At 35.9% G+C, this 17,584-nt stretch overlaps 2 protein-coding genes and 1 pseudogene across 3 annotated transcripts in view; all 3 read left to right on the top strand.

Annotated features, from left to right (window-relative positions):
* LNP1 (leukemia NUP98 fusion partner 1) overlaps positions 1-17,584 on the top strand; it is a 311,204-nt gene that overhangs the window by 151,377 nt on the left and 142,243 nt on the right. The window lies entirely within an intron of this gene.
* Positions 1-17,584, top strand: part of ADGRG7 (adhesion G protein-coupled receptor G7) — a 59,025-nt gene that overhangs the window by 3,889 nt on the left and 37,552 nt on the right. The window contains exon 3 of one of the 2 annotated variants that reach the window (XM_072969016.1): positions 17,432-17,523. In XM_072969016.1, the coding sequence (XP_072825117.1) occupies positions 17,432-17,523 (92 nt within the window). Of the gene's footprint in view, positions 1-17,409; positions 17,524-17,584 lie in introns of both variants that reach the window. The other variant, XM_006208043.4, reaches the window with a different exon arrangement.
* On the top strand, positions 163-5,778 carry LOC102539424 (V-type proton ATPase subunit D pseudogene; annotated as a pseudogene).

Here is a 17,584-nt window from a genome sequence, read left to right as displayed (position 1 = left end):
GGGGCGTGAATTATTTTAACATCAGAATTACTGGTGTTTAAGTTGCTGGTCTAATTTTTAAAGTCATTTTCTTAACTAAAGAGGCTAGAACATTGGCTTATGGGACTTTTCCTTGATTTCCAGGTATTAAATATTTTTAGTTGGAATTCTGAATACAACCCCATGTTGGGGGACACAGCTGGGCTGGTGACGCAGGTTGGTAAAAAGAATTTACCAAAGGCAAGGGACAGTTTAAGAACAAAGGAATGTTTAATAGGTTTGCTGCTACAGGCAACAGCAGGCCACACAGGCAAGAGGTTCATGCGTGTCCACCAAGTGTGAACGTACAGGGTCTTTTATTGAGGAAGGGGCTGTGAACCCAAAGGAATAGGGGAACAGCCTTCTGACTGGCTATCAGTGAGGTAAGGGGCTTTGGCATGTGGAGGATAGTGGATTTACGACTCCAGTAAGATGGAAACATGGACTAACACAAGCAAGGCAGTGGAATTTATGATTCTGATAAGGAGGAGACATGGGCTGAGACAAGTCAGCCTGAGCTGTGGGGAGGCTAGTTATTTCAGGGCTGTCAATTTGCTAAGGCAAACACCTGCCAGGAGTTTATCTCCCAAAGAGGAGCAGGCAGTTGCCTAAGGGCTGGAAGGCTGGGGATCACAGGGCCTCCACACGCACCAGATGGCACTACACCCCATCCATGGATCCTTGGTAATGTTGCTGGTGGATGTAACCAGTGTCCAGGTTCTTGTCCTGCCCCAGAAAGAATTCAGAGATGGGACATGTAGGTTAAGAAAGTGAAGTGGGGATTTATTAAGGAATAGTTGTTACACTCTCAAGGGGAGAGCGAGCAGGCTCAGGTGAGCAGCTGCCCTGAGTTTCTTTGGTAAGTTGGTTACATAGGCTGTAAAAATGAATAGGCAGAATTTTCATTGTGGAGGGAAGGTTTGGGGTCGTGTTCCCTGATTTTCACCCTAACTCCACCTTCCCCAAGGAAGGAGGGATTTTTGTCCTTATTTAGTCTGGATCAGAAGTGTCATGGCATCGGTGCATGATGGGTACTTCTAATTTTATTGACATGAGGGCATAGTGAGCAGGAGGTTACATTCAGACACTATAGATTCCTGCCGTTTTCCACGTTTCTTGGTTGGCCTCCAGGCCACTCATCACCCCCAAAAGTGTGACCACTTAGCCCAGAGGTTCCTGCTTTTCTTTTTCTATCCAAGGACCCCTGGTGCTTACATGGTGTGTGGTTTCCTGCTTTTGGCCCATGCTCCTCCTTTCTGCCCAAATCCTGCCATTTGGCCTGCGTCCCCCCTTCTCTGCTCATATCTAGTTATCTGCCTGCTCTAACAGTAACATATGTTATTGAAGAACATTTGTGTGAAACATGGTGATGAAGAGTGTGTACATGAGAGTTGGGGAAAAAAACTACATGAGTAGGAGGGGAGAAAGCTATGTAGCCTCATTCAAATCCCAATGCTTCTGCTACTTACTGAGTAAACTTGACCGAGTTACTCGAAATTTTTGTGCTTCAGTTTTCCTGTTGTGGGAGTAGTACTAAACCCTGCGTTATCAGGCTATTATGAGATTTAATTAGCTAATACATTTGCAAGTTTAGGATGATTTCTGGTACTCTGCAACCACTCAATAAATGTTTGCTAGCATTTTTAATTTATGAATTTTCAGGTAATTTAGCACATAGTTTCCTCCACTCCCTGATTTACACCCCGAAAGGATGGCACTGACCTAGAATGGACCTTTGGATTGAAACTCAACTTATCAAATTGAAGGTCTACAATAGGTTTGATCATTAAGTTCAGCTGACTAGCTCAAAACAGAAAAAGAAACAGTTCTAAGAACTGTCATATCTTCCTGCATCTATTTTTCAATGTTTTTACTTTACTAGACCATTGGGGAAACTTTTATTCAAACAGTTAACTGGTTTATCGGAATATGTAAACAGGTAGTTAATACTGAACAACCTTTACCTTAAGTAAAGACTATGTATTTCGCTGAAAATTTTTAGGTAATTTTCTTCCCACAAGGGAATAAACTTACATAAACACTGTCCTCTCGTTTAAGAGTGAACTTTATCTTCACCCAAATATGTCAAATTCCTGGCCTGGGACAAATGACAGTTGCCTGGATTTTTAAAGCCCTGGAGACTCTGAGCCAGACATGTCTTTGAGTAAGGAAAGGTATTTTTATTCTCCCACTCAATCAAACTAGAATTTTCAAAATAGATTCTAATTTTGTCTAGTTTGGGAGAAGAAATGCAATTCATGTTTTCCATTTGGAATTTTTAATATTTTATGCTACTTTTTCAAGCAACAGGAAGTGTGAGTGTCATATACATTCTGCATTTAATTTTCCATGAAGTATAGGAAAGATGTTAAAATAGGGCTAGTATTTATGGAAATATTACTTGTTACAATTTAAAGAATGTGAGGAAATATTATTATCATCACATTGGTGTTGTAAAAGAAAAATACTGCTATTAAATGTGTTCCAGCGTACGGACCCTCAGGTAAAATGACGCTGATGCTCACTCTCCTGTTACCCCTTTGGTGAAGGTGGCCACAGCGAGAAGGACCAGGAGCCCCTGATCACTAACCAAGAGACCTGAATTCTAGTCCCCACTCAGCTACCAAGCAATTATTCATCTGCAAAGTGTTACTCTTTACGGAGAATGTACTCTCTACATATTCTTTATGTAGAATGAGGAAGCTGGGCTAATGAACAGCTGTTCTCACTTTGGTGAGTCCATAATTCTAAGAAAGTAGTTCTAGGATATGCACAAGCCACTTAATCTTTCTGAGTGTGACTGTCTTTTTTGAAAATTTATTTATTTTTTAAATTCAAGTATAGTCAGTTTACAATGTTGTATCAATAATTGATGTGCAGCATAATGCTTCAGTCATACATATACATACATATATTTGTTTTCATATTCTTTTTCATTATAGGTTACTACAAGATATTGAATATAGTTTCCTGTGCTATACAGAAAAAACTTGTTGTTTATCTATTTAATATATAGTAGTTTGTATGTACAAATCTTGAACTCCCAATTTACCCCTTCCCACCCCTTTTCCCCTGGGAACCATGAGTTTGTTTTCTATGTCTCTGAGTCTATTTCTGTTTTGTAAATAAGTTCATTTGTGTCTTTTTTTTCTTTTAAGATTCCACATATAAGTGATATCATATGGTAGTTTTCTTTCTCTTTCTGGCTTACTTCACTTAGAATGATCTCCAGGTCCATCCATGTTGCTGCAAAAGGCCCTATTTTATTCTTTTTTATGGCTGAGTAGTATTCCATTGTATAAATATGCTAAAATTTCTTTATCCAGTCATCTGTGGGTGTGATTTTCTTTACTTAAAACACGGTGGCTTAAAAATACTAATACTACTTTTGCTATATTTTGTGGGTAATTCAGGTATTTCAGAGGATAGGGCCCTGAACTGGGGAGCACAAGGTGTTAAAATGTGATTATAACTGAGGAGTGGACAGTCGAGCCTGGGCTTGATGTTCTCAAACAAAATGTAAGTGGCAAATAAGCCAGACAGCAAATATTTGTCAGGTACTTTCTATGCATCTGGCATTGTGCTAGGACCTGGAGATAGGAGCTGTAGCCCTTCTCTAAAGGAAGTCAGAATACTCAGTAAGTATAAGATGTGATTCTTGAGTAATGGCAAAAAGGCAGACTTGTGTAGACATGGATAGATGTCTTTCCTGTTTATAAACATAAACATATATAAACAAATTATGAATAAAATGTAAAAATAATTAAAAAATATAGCAGGCTTTCTGTCTTGAAGGGAAATTCCAGGTGTTATAAACAAAGAGAAAATCAATACCCTAAGGGTGGGCAGACATTGGCATAAGCCCTAGAGGCTGGGGGCTGTGGCTTCAAGGCACGCATGGTCATAGGAAGCATGACTTCCATCCTGTGTGAAGTGGAAAAGCTGGACCAGAACCACAGGGATAAACCCTGAAGCCTTAAAAAGTTGCTTCAACCATGAAAAGGAGAATAGAAAAGTTCTGCTCACTAACCCAGAGAAGCATTAAATAGCTCTATCATCTGTTCAGGGACAAGAGTAGGAAAAGAAAAAAAAAAAGTCATTACGAGTAATTGAAACCCCAGGCTACAGAATCTGAACTTGTCTTACCTTCAGTGCAGAAAGCCCCAGTGAGACATTATCCTGAAACTAGGTTGACAACTACTGATGGTACCCCAAGATCAGAACAGAAGTCATCACGACATTTTCTTTAGAAATATTGTCACAAATAGAATCCATAAGACTCTCATGGAAGAACAATAAATAAGATAAAGGTGAATTTACAATCCAAAATTACAAATGAACCATGATGGAGAGACATGAAATGCAGCCAACAGGATTACCCCCTCCTGAACTGTATATAACAAAAATATCTGAAAGAGAATATAAAATATTTTAAAAATGATTTAAAAGTTAAAAATACAGAAGGAAAAATCACAATAAAAGAAAAAGTATTTTTTAAAAGGATAGAAGAATTTGAAAAAGAACCAAATAGTAGTACTTCTTTAATGAAAAATAAAGTGATAATAATAAAAAAATTGATGAGTAGATCTAAAAGGAGGTTAGAAATTATTAAAGAGAGAACTAGGGCGATGGAAGAAAATCTGAAGAAATTACCTAAACTGCAATAGAGCAATATAAAGAATCGTTAACTAAGAAATAAGATTAGGAAACTTGATGTATATAAGGCTAAATTTCAACAGGATCCCCCAGAAATTCCAGATGACAACAGAGAATATGGGAGAGACAAAATTGGAACAAATAAGAATTTTCTTTAATTGAAGAGTGACTGAATTAGAAACAAGGAAAACAAAAACAAATCCACATTGTGGTAAAACTGCAGAGCATCAGGTTAAAAAACCTTAAAAAATGAATAACAATTAGACACAACCAGCTGATTCTGGTAAAGAAAGACTCTGTGGCTGGGGTTGTTGCAGCCACGATTGCCCAGTGAGGACCTGAACCGAACAGTCATCGTCAGAATGTTGAGCAAAGACCGAAATTGAAATCTTTCCCAGGCGAATGGCCCAGACTATTGTGAAAGATCAGTTAAAAGGAGGCAGACAGGTCGAAACCTCCTGAAGATAAAACCTGATGTGTTAGCTCTTCGATTTTGACAGATCCTTAAGTAGATAACACAGACTCAAATATTGCTGGGTGCAGTGATGATGGAAGCTGTCTCTCCCCTTGCTGAAGCCAAGTTCACAGAAGGAGACTTCAGCATCACAGTTATCCAACATGTAAATAAAGCCCAAGTGAAGATTAGAGCAAAGAAAGAAAATGTAGCATTGTCACTTTGCCTGTATTTGAACATTACCATGAAGGACTTGGCAGTTATGAACTGACTGGTTTAGCCAGAGGTGGCACACAGTTGGATAAATTGAAGAGGAATTATGTCAAAGAAGTGGGCCTACTGGTGGAACTATCTTTGCAACAGACATCCTTTCTTACTATGGATGAAGCTATTAAGATAACCAGCAGGTGTGTAAATGCCATTGACCATGTCATCATTCCCCGGACTGAACATACCCTTGCTTATATCATCACAAAGCTGGATGGGAGAGAGTGAGAAGAGTTCTACAGGTTAAAGAAAATACAAGAGAAGGAAAAGATTCTCAAGGAAAAGTCTGAGAAGGGCTTGGAGCAATGGAGGGCAGCTGGAGAGTGATGGAGCCTGCTAATCTTCTGGCTGAAGAGAAGGATGAGGATCTACTATTTGAATAAGCTTTCCAACTGTGGTTCTTTCAGAAGCCCTAACACAACACCATTTTAATTCACAGTGTGTAGGTTTGGTATGTGTGGCTATTTATTTTTTGGCTTAAGAATTTCACTGGTTGTAAAATTTCCCTGAACATCTGTTTATGGGTTTATCTTTGCAGAATCATTATTCAGCAACTAGTGAGGTTTGGAGAACCTGCCCGGGAACTTGTAGAATTTATTCTGCAGAAGTGTCACTCTACTCCATTTATATGTGTGTTACAAGTGATCTTCTTACTAAGCATATTAAGAAATTCCCCTTAGAACTGACTGTATTTCAATTAAAAAAAAAAAAGAAATGCCCCTTAGGAAACAGCAGTGGTCCCAGGCCTTATTCCTACCCAGTTGCTCACCCTGGCAGTGTTATCTGAGATTGCTGCAGCCATCCTTGTGTTAGTTACTGTGATACTTCTCAAGCTTTATGAAAACCTTCACTTATTTTTTCCTGGAATGACAGGTCTTTGTCCTGTCTGTCATGGGAACAGTTCTGCCAATTCAAATGTGACTATTGCATAAACAGTAAAGTGATTTAAAAATGAAAAAAATGAATAACAATTAGACAAGAAAAATTAATCAGCAACAACAAATTCTAGAAAACAGTGGGATAATATTCTCAAAGTGATGCCAACCCAGAATTCCATACCTTATGAGACTGACAATCAAGGGTAAGGGTAAAATAAAAGCATTTTCAGGTAAACTTTGGGGAATCTATTCATTCACAGACCCTAACTGAAAGAATGATGAAATCATCTGCTTCAGAAAGCAAGAAACTGAACCAAGAAGGAACAAATCCATCATGGCAAGCAAAGAAACGGACAACTTTTTGCTAGATCTAAATAACCATTGATTGTTTTCTATATCTTAAAAGGCTAGTATTACAGAAGATTTAGAAACTAGGTGGTTACTAAAATACAGCTGGCCCTCCGTGTCTGCAGGTTTGCATCCACAGATATAGGGAGGTCTGAATATACTATGTCACTTTATATATATAAAGTAACTTTGAGCATTCGTGGATTTTGTGTTCATGAGGGTCCTGAAACCAGTCAATCCCCTGCTGATACTGAGGAACATCTGTACTAGAAAACAATGAAATAGAGAAAATAAATAATACCACTTAAGGCAGAAAAGTGAGCAGGGATGGGTGGGAAAATAAGATAAAAATAACAAACACAATAAATTTAGGTACTTTAAACTCACCTGTTTAAGGAAAGATATTGTCATAGATGTCATTGACGCTAACCAACATGTAGCTTGTGCTGTTTATGAGACAGTGAACATTTAAAGACACATAAAAGGTGAATAGAAAATGATGATAAAACCAACCCTAGGCAAATACTGTCCAAACCAAAAGAAAGCTGGGTTAGCAATATTAATATCAGAAAAAATAGACTCTAAGACAAAAAATACCATGAAGAAAAAAAGTTTTACTACTCAGAGACAGAAGAAGTAATCCAACACAGGAAGAATCAATGATTCTGTGCCTATATGCGTCACATAAACACAGACTCAAAATATATAAAGCAAAATGGCAAAATTATACAGATAAATATATAAATTTACAATTGGGGAACTTGAGTCTAATGCTCTCCTATGAGAAACTGATAGATCAAGCAGAGAAAATCAATAAGGATTCAGAAATTTGAAAAACGTATCTAACGAACTGGACACTATTAGTGTATATTTGAATTGCCACAATCAACGGTGAATATATGTTATTTTCAGAAGAAAGTCTTGGTGAGTCCCAAAGAACCAGTTCCAGAGATGATGTTCTCTGACTACAATATGATACAATAAGAATGCATTGAATAAAAAGCCAAGAAAATTCCAGTACATGTAGAAAAAAACCATTTTAAATAATTCAAAGAAAAAAAATCAAATAAAAATTACAAAATACTTAAAAAGTCAAAAGATGAAAGTAAAAAAAAAAAAGAAAAATGAGGTAATAGCTGAGAATTTAAAAAAAATTTAAAAAGCCAGTGGAAGCTCTCTATATCACGACTTCTGGGCATAGCTAAAAATATAGTTAGAATGAGATTTATGATGTTAGGTATATATTAAAAAGCCCAACAGAATGAAAATTAGTGATCTAAGCATTCTAACTTAAAAAGTTAAAAAAAGAGCCAGTTTGAAGGAAGTATGTTTTGCAGTCACGAACATAAATGTTTGGCAGTAATGAAAGTAAGACTAAATCAATTGCGATATAAATCCAGGAAACAAGAGCAGAGGTCAACAAAACCAAAGGCTAGTTTTTTGAGGAGATGAATTTAAATAGATAAATTCACGGCGAGATACGTCAAGACAAAAAAGGCATGTTGAAGTCATATGCATAAAAATAAAGGGGCCACGACACAGAGAAGTGTGAGGCCAGGCGGCCACGCCCACGCAGGTCCTCCCAGGCCAGCCCACGCTCTGCCATCCGGGTCCTCAGACCCCTGCTCGGCTTCCCAGGTCTGTGCCTGCTTCTCCCCGCTCACCCTCAAAGGGGTCGGCCTCGCTGCCTGTGCTTCCCTGACCGCGACGGGTGGCTGTTCACAGGCCTGTTCAGAGGCGGTGTGAGAAGAGCTGGGGGGCGTGGGCTGGGGCGTCGGCGTGCGTGAGCGCAAGGTCCCCCGAGTGCGGGCCAAGACGGAGAGGGAAGCTGCAGCCCGGATCTGCTCGCCACATTCTGACGTGGAGCTCCAAGGGATCCACAATTTCTGAATTCAGACCTGGACTTCCAGGTCCTGACGAAGGTATGTTTATCGTGGCATTAAAATAGAGTTTTACGTTTACTTTTTTGTTTTTCTTTTTTGGGGGGCGGGGGAGGGGGGGTCCCTGATTTTTTTGAAAAGTATTTTCATATTGAGGTACAGGGGGTTGAACCCAGGACCTTCTGCATGCTAAGCACTGCTCTACCACTGAGCTCTAACCCCTCCAACCTGCTTACTTTAGTATATACATGGTATGTAGGTCTTCATTGTACTTTGTCTCAGTCCCCGCATACATATGGCTGCGTTGTTGGTTAAAATACAAATTAATATAACCCCTGTGGGGCAAAATGACAAGTGTGTGCCCTCTGGCTCAGACATTCCATTTCTGGAAATTTGTTCTAGAGATGAATTTGTACATTTGCAAAATACACAATGCAATTTTGAAGCAACAACTGAAAACAACACAAGTGTCATCAATAAGAGGTTAGTTTGTTAAATTAGGGCACAGTCATGCAACGGAGTATAATGCAGCTGTAAAAGAAGATGTGAACGTTCTCTGTGAACGATTTTGAAAGGATTTTGGATATTCATTATGTGCAAGGGTAAGCTACAGAAAAGAGAGGGAGAAAATAAGACTAGATTCACATTTGCTTTTACTTGCAGAAGAAAGATTAGAGAAAACGAATAGAAATTATTTGTGTATAGAAAGGAATTCAAAGGATTTCAGCTCTTTTTGCAAAGTTTTATTGCTCATTAAAAAAATCTGAAGCAAATCTGAGATAAAGTTACTATTAAAATTGGATTTTGGGTAGTTGGAGATGTTTTATTGTTTTCTATACTTTGTGCATTTGAAGTCTTATAATTTAAAAATATTTGCATATTTCTTTGGTTACATAGAAAAGTCTGTCACATAGCAATTACAATTAAATTTCTCTTGCTAGATTGTAAGCTCTTTGAAATCAGGATCCATATCTTATATTTCTTAACTATTAGACTATTTTTAGAGCAGTTTAGGTTTACAGAAAAAGTAGCAGAAAGTACAGAGTTCTTAGTTACTCCCTCTCTCATCACTCCTCCCCCTCCAGTTCCTCTTACCATTAATATTTTGCATTAGTTTGTTGCTTTTGTTACGAGAATGAACCAATGTTGATACATTTTTATTAATTAAGTAGTTGATCAGATTCAGTCTTATTCACTGTTACAGTATCATGCAGACTAGTTCAGTGCCCTAAAAATCCACTGTGTGTCACATAGTCATTCCTCCCTTCCCCAACCCCTGATGTTTTTACAATCTCTATAGATTTGCCTTTTCCAGAATAACATCTGGAATCATATAGGATGTATCCTTTTCTGACTGGCTCATTTTGCTTAGTTAAATGTATTTAAGATTCATCTATATCTTTGGGGGGCATCATAACATTTCTTTTTATGACAATAATATTTCATTGTATGGATACACTACAGGGTTTTTTGTTTTTTTTTTTAATCCATTCACCTATTGAAGGACATCTTGTTTGCTTCTAGGTTTTGGTGATTGTATATATATCTGCTATAAACATTCACATTCAGCATTTTGTTTTCATTTATTTGGGTAGTTACCTGGGAGCACAATTGCTGAATTGCATGGTAGAACTGTGTGTAGCTTTGTAAGAAACTGCCTATGCCATTTTGCATTCCCATCAGCAAAGAATGAGAGTTCCTGTCGCTCCACATCCTGGCCAGCATTTGGTGTTGACGGTGTTTTGGATTTTAGTATGTAATTAGAATCAGAAAGTATGTTATCTCATTGTTGATTACATTTGCAGTTCTCTAGTGGCATGTGATGTTGAACATCTTTTCATATGCTTATTTACCATTTGTATATCTTCTTTGGAGAGATGTCTGTTCGTATGCTTTGCCCACTTTTTAATTGGGCTGGTGTTTTCTTATTGTTGGGTCTTTAAGAGTTCTTTGTGTATTTTGGATACCAGCCCTTTGTCAGATATGTGATTTAGAAATATTTTCTCCCTATTTACATTTGAGAGAATGGGCCATAGAAGGTATCTTTTGAACTACCTCACAGACCTGTCCATATCTTCTAAGGGGAAGAAAGCAATAATTGTCTACATGTTTTTTCTAGAAAGATTTTCTCTCGTTCTGTGGCTTCTCTTTGCATTCTCTTAACAACGTCTTTTGCAGAGCAGAAGTTTTTCATTTTAATGAAGTCCAAACTATCAGTTCCTTCATGAATTGTACTTTTGGTGTTCTATCTAAAAAGTTATCATCAAACCCAAGGTCACCTAGATTTTCTCCTGTGTTATCTTCTAGAAGTTTGATAGTTTTGCATTTTACATTTAGATCTATGACCCACTTTGAGTTTTTTTGTGAAAGCTGTAAGTCTGAATCTGGACTTTCTTTTTTTACATGTAGTTGTCTAATTTTTCCAGCAACGTTTATTGAAAAGACAGTCCTTTCTCCATTGAACTGCCCTTGCTCATTTGTCAAAGATCAATTGACCATATCTGTGTGGTCTGTTTATAGGCTGTTCTGTTCTATTGATCTATTTGTTTCTTCTTTTGCCAATAGCATACTGTCTTGATTACTATAGCTTTTAGGGTGTCTTGAAATCACATATCGTCAGAACTTGAGCTTTGTTCTTCTTTAATTGTGTTGGCTATTCTGGAACTTTTGCATGTCCATATAAACTTTAGAATCATTTTGTTGTTGTCCACAAAATTATTTGCTGGAATTTTGATTGGAATTACATTGAATCTATAGATCAAGTTGTGAAAAATTGATAATCTAAACAATAGTTAGTCTTCCTATCTGTGAGCATGGAATATCTCTCCATTTATGTAGAGCTTCTTTTGATTTCTTTTATTGGAAGTTTGTAATTTTCTTCATATAGATTATATACATATCTGTTAGATTTATACTTATATATGTTTTTCTTTTTCTTTTCTTTTTTTTTCGTGTGCGCTCATGTAAATGGTACTGTGTTTTAAGATATAAATCCAGTAGCTCATTGCTAATATATAGAGAAGCAGTGTACTTTTGCATATTGATCATGTATGTCAAAATCATGCTATAATTACTCACTAGTTCCAAGAGGTTTTTGAGTTGTTGCTGTTTTTGTGTTTGTTTTTATTTTTTTGGTGTGTGTGTGTGTGAAAATCTTTGGGATTTTCTGTGTAGACAATCATGAATAAAGACTTTAATTTTTTTCCCTCCCAAACTGAGTATCTTTTTGTTTTTCGTACCTTATTGCATAAGTTGATGCAGTATAATGTTGAGTAGGAGTAGTGAGAAGAGACATTTTTGCCATGTTCTCAACCTTAGAGGAAGGCATCTAAGTTCTCAATGTTAATATGAGGTTGGCTGTAAGTTTTATGTAGATATTCTGTAACAAGTTGATGCGGTTTCTCTATATCCCTTCTTTGCTAAGGGGCTTTTTTTTTTTTTAATCATGAATTTGGGTTGAATTTTGTTAAAGGCTTTTTCTGTGTCTATTGATATGATCATGTGGTTTTTTCATTAGCCTGTTGATCTAATAAATTACATTAGTTGATTTTCCAGTGTTGAAACAGACTTGCACAACTGGGATAAGTCCCAATTCATCATGGTGTATAATTCTTTGTATACACTGTTGGATTCAAGTTGATAAATTTTGAATGCATTTTGAGGATTTTTGCATTTATATTCATGAGAGATATTGATATATAATTTTCCTTTCTTGTAATGGCTTTGTCTGATTTTGGTATTAGAGTAATGCCAGCCTCATAAAATGAGCTAGGAAGTGCTACTTCTGCTTCTATTTTCTGGAAGAGGGTACAAGATTGATATCATTTCTTTCTTAAATGTTTGATAGAATTCACCAACGAACCCATCTGGACCTAGTGCTTTCTGTTTTGAAAGGTTATTAATTATTGATTTGGTTTCTTTATCAATATAAACCTATTCAGATGACGTTTTTCTCCTTGTATGAGTTTGGTAGGTTGTGTCCTTAAAGAAATTGGTCCATTTCATATAGGTGATCAAATTTGTGGGCATATGCCTATTAACAATATTCCTTTATTATTCTTTTCATGGGATCAGTAGTGATGACCCTTCTTTCATATATAATATTAGCAATTTGTGCCTTCTCTCTTTTTCATGGTTAGACTGGCTAGAGATATATCAATTTTAGTGATTTTTTTCAAGTAACTAGCTTTTAGTTCCATTACTTTTCTCTATTAATTTTGTCTTTCCAACTTCATTGATTTCTGCCCTGATTTTAAAAGATTACTTGTATTCTTACTTTTCCTTTAGACTTAATTTGATCTTCTTTCTAGTTTCCTAAGGTGGAACCTTAGATGGTTTATCTTAGATCTTTCTTCTTTTCTTTTTTAACATTTTTTATTGAGTTATAGTCATTTTACAATGTTGTGACCTTTCCTCTTTTCTAATTCATGCATTGAATACTATAAATTTCCCTTTAAGCATTTCTTTCACTGTATCTCACTTTAATTTTCATTTAATTAAAATATTTTAAAAATTTCTCTTGAGACTTCTTTAACCCACATGTTATTTAGAAGTGTATTGTTTAATCTACAGATACTTGGAGATAATCCAGTTATCTTTCTGTTATTGATTTCTACTTTAATTTCATTTTGGTTAGAGAGAATACTTTGTATGATTTCTATCATTTTACATTTGTGAAGATGTATTTTATGGCCCAGAATTTAGTTTATCTTGGTAAATACTCCATGTGAGCTTGAGAAGAATGTGTATTATGATACCTTTGGGTGAAATGTACTATAAATGTCAATTAGATGTAGTTGATTCATGGTGCTGTTCAGTTCAACTACATCCTTACTAATTTTCTGGTTGCTCAATCTGTCAGTTATTAATAGAGGGGTGTTTAAGTCTCCAACTACAGTAGAAGACTTGTCTTTTTTTTCTTGCAGTTCTATCAGTTTTTGCCTCACTTATTTTGACACTCTATTGTTAGACACATACATAGTAAGGATGGTTAGTTCTTCTTGGAGAATTGGTCCCTTTAATATTATATAATGTTCCTTTTTATTCTTCATAATTTTCCTTGCTCTAATGTCTGCTTTGAATATGAAAATGAATATATGTATGTATATGCATGACTGAGACATTGTGCTGCACACCAGAAATCGACACATTGTAATTGACTGTACTTCAATAAAAAAAGTCTGCTTTGTCTGAAATTAGTATAGCTTCTCCAACTTTCTCTTGGTTAGTATTAGTATGATATATCTTTCTCCATAACTTTACTTTAAATCTATTAGTTTCTTTTCATTTAAAATGGGCTTCTTATAGGCAATATATAGTTGGGTCTTATTTTTTATCTGACCTTATAGTCTATGTCTTATAATTGGTATATTTCTATCATTTCCATTTAAAGTGGTTATTGATATATTGAATTAATAACTACCATATTTGTAACTGTTTTAATTGTTCTTTTCTTTGTTTCTTCCATTGCCATTATCTTTTTCTGCCTTTTATGGTTTTAATTGAGCATTTTATATGATTCCATTTCTCTCCTTTTGTAATGCCATTTATTCTTCAAAGAATTTAGTGTTTGCCCTAGAATTTGCAGTCAGTGTACATTTACAATTAATCTGAGTTCACTTTCTAATAACAACATATGACCTAATGAGTAATGCCAGTACCTTGTAACAGGGTATTCCCAATTCCTCCTTCTCTTTCTTTGTAACATTTTTTGGTAGTTCATTTCATTTATCTGCAAGCTATAATTTCCTCATATGTCATTGTGACTATTATTTTGAACAAATTGTTATCTGTTAGATAAATTAAGAGTAAAAAAACTGTAAGATTTTATTTTACCTTCATTTATTCCTTCGCTAGTGCTCTTCTTTTCTTATGTAAATCCAAGTTTCTGACCTATATCATTTCCTTCTTTCTGAATAACTTCCTTTAACAATTCTTACAAGGCAGATCTACTGGTGACAAACTCCCTCAATTTTTATTTGAGCCTTTCATATGTACATGGTATATATTTCCACTAATTAGAGCTTTTAAAAATTTCTTTCAGTAATGAGATCTTGCACATATTTTGTTAAATTTATTTCCAAAGATTTTATGACTTTTAAGCTAATTTAAATGGAAATGATTGAACAATTTTATTTTCCATTTTTTGGTGCTGGTGTGTGGAAATGAATATAATTTTGTTTATTTTGTATCATGCAGCCTTACTAAATTTATTTATTAATTCTGGTAGCTTTTTGGAGACACCTAAAGTTTTCTATGTATTTGATGTTGTCATCTGCAATAAAAGATAGTTCTATTTCTTCCTTTTTTAACTTTATGCTCTATATTTCTCTTTCTTGCCTATAGCACTGGTGAGCATCTTCAGTACAATGTTGCATAAAAGTGGTTATAGCAGTTATTTTTTCCTTGTTTTTGTTCATATATATATTTATTGAAGCATAGTTGATTTACAATGTTGTGTTAGTTTCATAAGTACAGCATAGTTATTCAGTTATATGCATATATGTCCTTTTTCATTACAGGTTATTACAAGCTATTGAATATAGTTCCCTGTGCTGGGACAGTAGGATCTTGCTGTTTATCTATTTTTTATATAGTAGTTTGTATCTGCTAATGCCAAACTCCTAATTTATCCCCAACCCCATGTTCCCCTTTGGTAACCATAAATTTGGTTACAGCAGTTATATTAAACTCTTCTCTGTCAGTCTCAATGGGGGAAAGCATTCAATAGTGCACTGTTAAGTATGATGTTAGTGGTAGATTCTTCATAGATGATTTTTATGTCCCTTTTGTCCTTGTTTGCTGAGAGTTTAAAAAATACAGCAGATGCTGTTTGCCCCCCTTTATTGAAATCTTTTTTGAATTTATGATTATTGAAATAATCATATAGATTATTGAAATAATCATATAGTCTTTCCCCTTTATTCTGTCATATGATGAATTAAATGAATTGACTTTCTATTGTTAAACCTACTTTGTGCTCCTGGGATAAATCTCACTAGGTCATGATGAATTGTCAGTATTGTATATTGCTGGATTTGATATGCTACTATTTCAAAAATATTTTTGCATCTGTGTAAATGAGGTTTATTGGTCTGTAATTTTCTTTTCTTGTAATGTTTTTGTCAGATTGTGGTATCAGGGTTATCTTGGCACTGTGAAATCATTTGGAAAGTTTCTCCCTTTCTCTGTTTTCTGAAAGAGTTTTTATAAGATTGGTATTATTTCTTCCTTGGTTCATCAGTAAAACTGTCTGGGCCGGGAGCCAGTTGCTTTTAGGATTTTCTCCTTATCTTTGAGATTTATGAGTCTGATCATGATGTGTCTAAGTGCGGTTGTCCCTGTGTTTATTGTCTGTGCTTTGCTGAGCTTCTTGGTTCTGTTAGTTAAAGTTCTTAACCAAGTCTGAGAAGCTTTGATCGTTATTTCTTCAGATATTTTATCTGCCCTATTCCTTCTCTTCTCTCTTTCTAGAGCTCAATTTGCTTATAGGTTAGGCTGCTTGATAGTGTCCCACGTGTCCCAGAAGCTCTGTTTATTTATTTTTTTAATGCTTTTATTTCCTCTCCAGATTTGATGGGAATTTACACACAGAATTTGGCCTCCCCTCTGTATGGCTCCCTCCATTCTGGGATATTTCCTTTTAGCATCAAGTGTCTAGTGGCCCTAAACAGTCTTCCTGTCGTACCTCGACCTGTTAAGACTGTGGCTTTCTGCCAGTTTCAGCCACTCCTGCTATACAGGGTGGGTAGTGCCCTTACTAGAAAGACTGTGTAAACTTGGAATAGCCTTCACTTTCTGTTTGCTTTTTATTGCTGTCCAATGTCCTCAAGTAGATATTTTTTATATTTGTCCAGAGTTTAAAATTGTTATCTGTGGGAGGGTTAATATGATACAATATACTCCATTATTATTGGAACTGAAACTCTGCCTCCTGTATTTTTAAGCTTAGTTAATTTGTTCACCATCCACCCTGTCTTCCAATTTGGAGTCCCCAGTGTCTCCAACTCAAAATATCTAGTCACTAGCACCAAACTGTCTCAGGTGGGCTTCCTGAATCGCCTGACACCTAATTTCCTTAGAGCTACTGTTTTAGATCAGGTTCTCATTTAGCTGGTCTTCTTTGCCTCCTGAATTTTGTCCCAAAAGCCCGTATTACTTTTGAAATCTTCCTTAAAATCATTCCTTGTTATGTTACGCCCTTGTTTTAAGTTCTCTCTACGCTCCTGGAGGATTACATCTTTCTGGCTTGGTTTATAAAGCTGTTCACAATCCAGTTTATGACCGACCTGCTGTTGCTCCACGTAGAAAAAATGCTCTGATGCGTTCAACTTTTCTCTGTTCCTTGGACACATTAGAACTTTCCGTGTTTTTGTGTTTTTGCTCTTGGTATCCTGCCTACTTGGAGCCACCCACTTTATCTGGCTTTTCTAGATTTAGTCTAAAAATCTGATGTAGATGCCACCTCTTCTGGAAAGACTTCCCTGAATAGGTTACCTTTGTCTTCTCACCCCTCTTCTGTGTTCTTATAGCGCTTAGAAATCTGCATGTTGACTTGGTTGGTATCTGTCTATCTATCCATCCATCCATCCATCCATCCATCTATCTGTCTAATCTATCTATATCATCTATATAATCTTCTTTTTCCTTCAGTGGATTCTAATCTCCTTGGGCAAGGTGTTGTGTCTTTCAAACATAGTTTTTTTTGGTATGCATAACATCTAGTAAGCATTGTATAACTTGTGTAGATTCTCAATATATATGTTTTTTGGTGATACTACAAAGACTATTTATTCAGCTGTGGTACTTGAAGTAATGATGTTACATAAAGAAATTAAAGGCCACAGACCCCAAAGGAGAAACTAATCAACCAGTTCATATACTATTCTGTTATTTATTGTTTCTTTAGAAACACTGACTACTCAAACAAGCATCCCTATAGAATTCTGCAGAAATGGTGGAACCTGGGAAAATGGCAGATGCATTTGTCCAGAAGACTGGAAAGGACTGAGATGTACAATGAGTAAGTTACTTGGGATAATACGAGGGTTCGAGGTTTAGGTGACTTCCGTGTTAATAAGGAC

This window comes from Vicugna pacos, chromosome 1, assembly GCF_048564905.1.
Source record: "Vicugna pacos chromosome 1, VicPac4, whole genome shotgun sequence".
Classification (NCBI taxonomy): Eukaryota; Metazoa; Chordata; class Mammalia; order Artiodactyla; family Camelidae; genus Vicugna; species Vicugna pacos.
The sequence above is the reverse complement of the archived record's forward strand: the minus strand, read 5'-3'. Positions and strand labels throughout refer to the sequence as shown.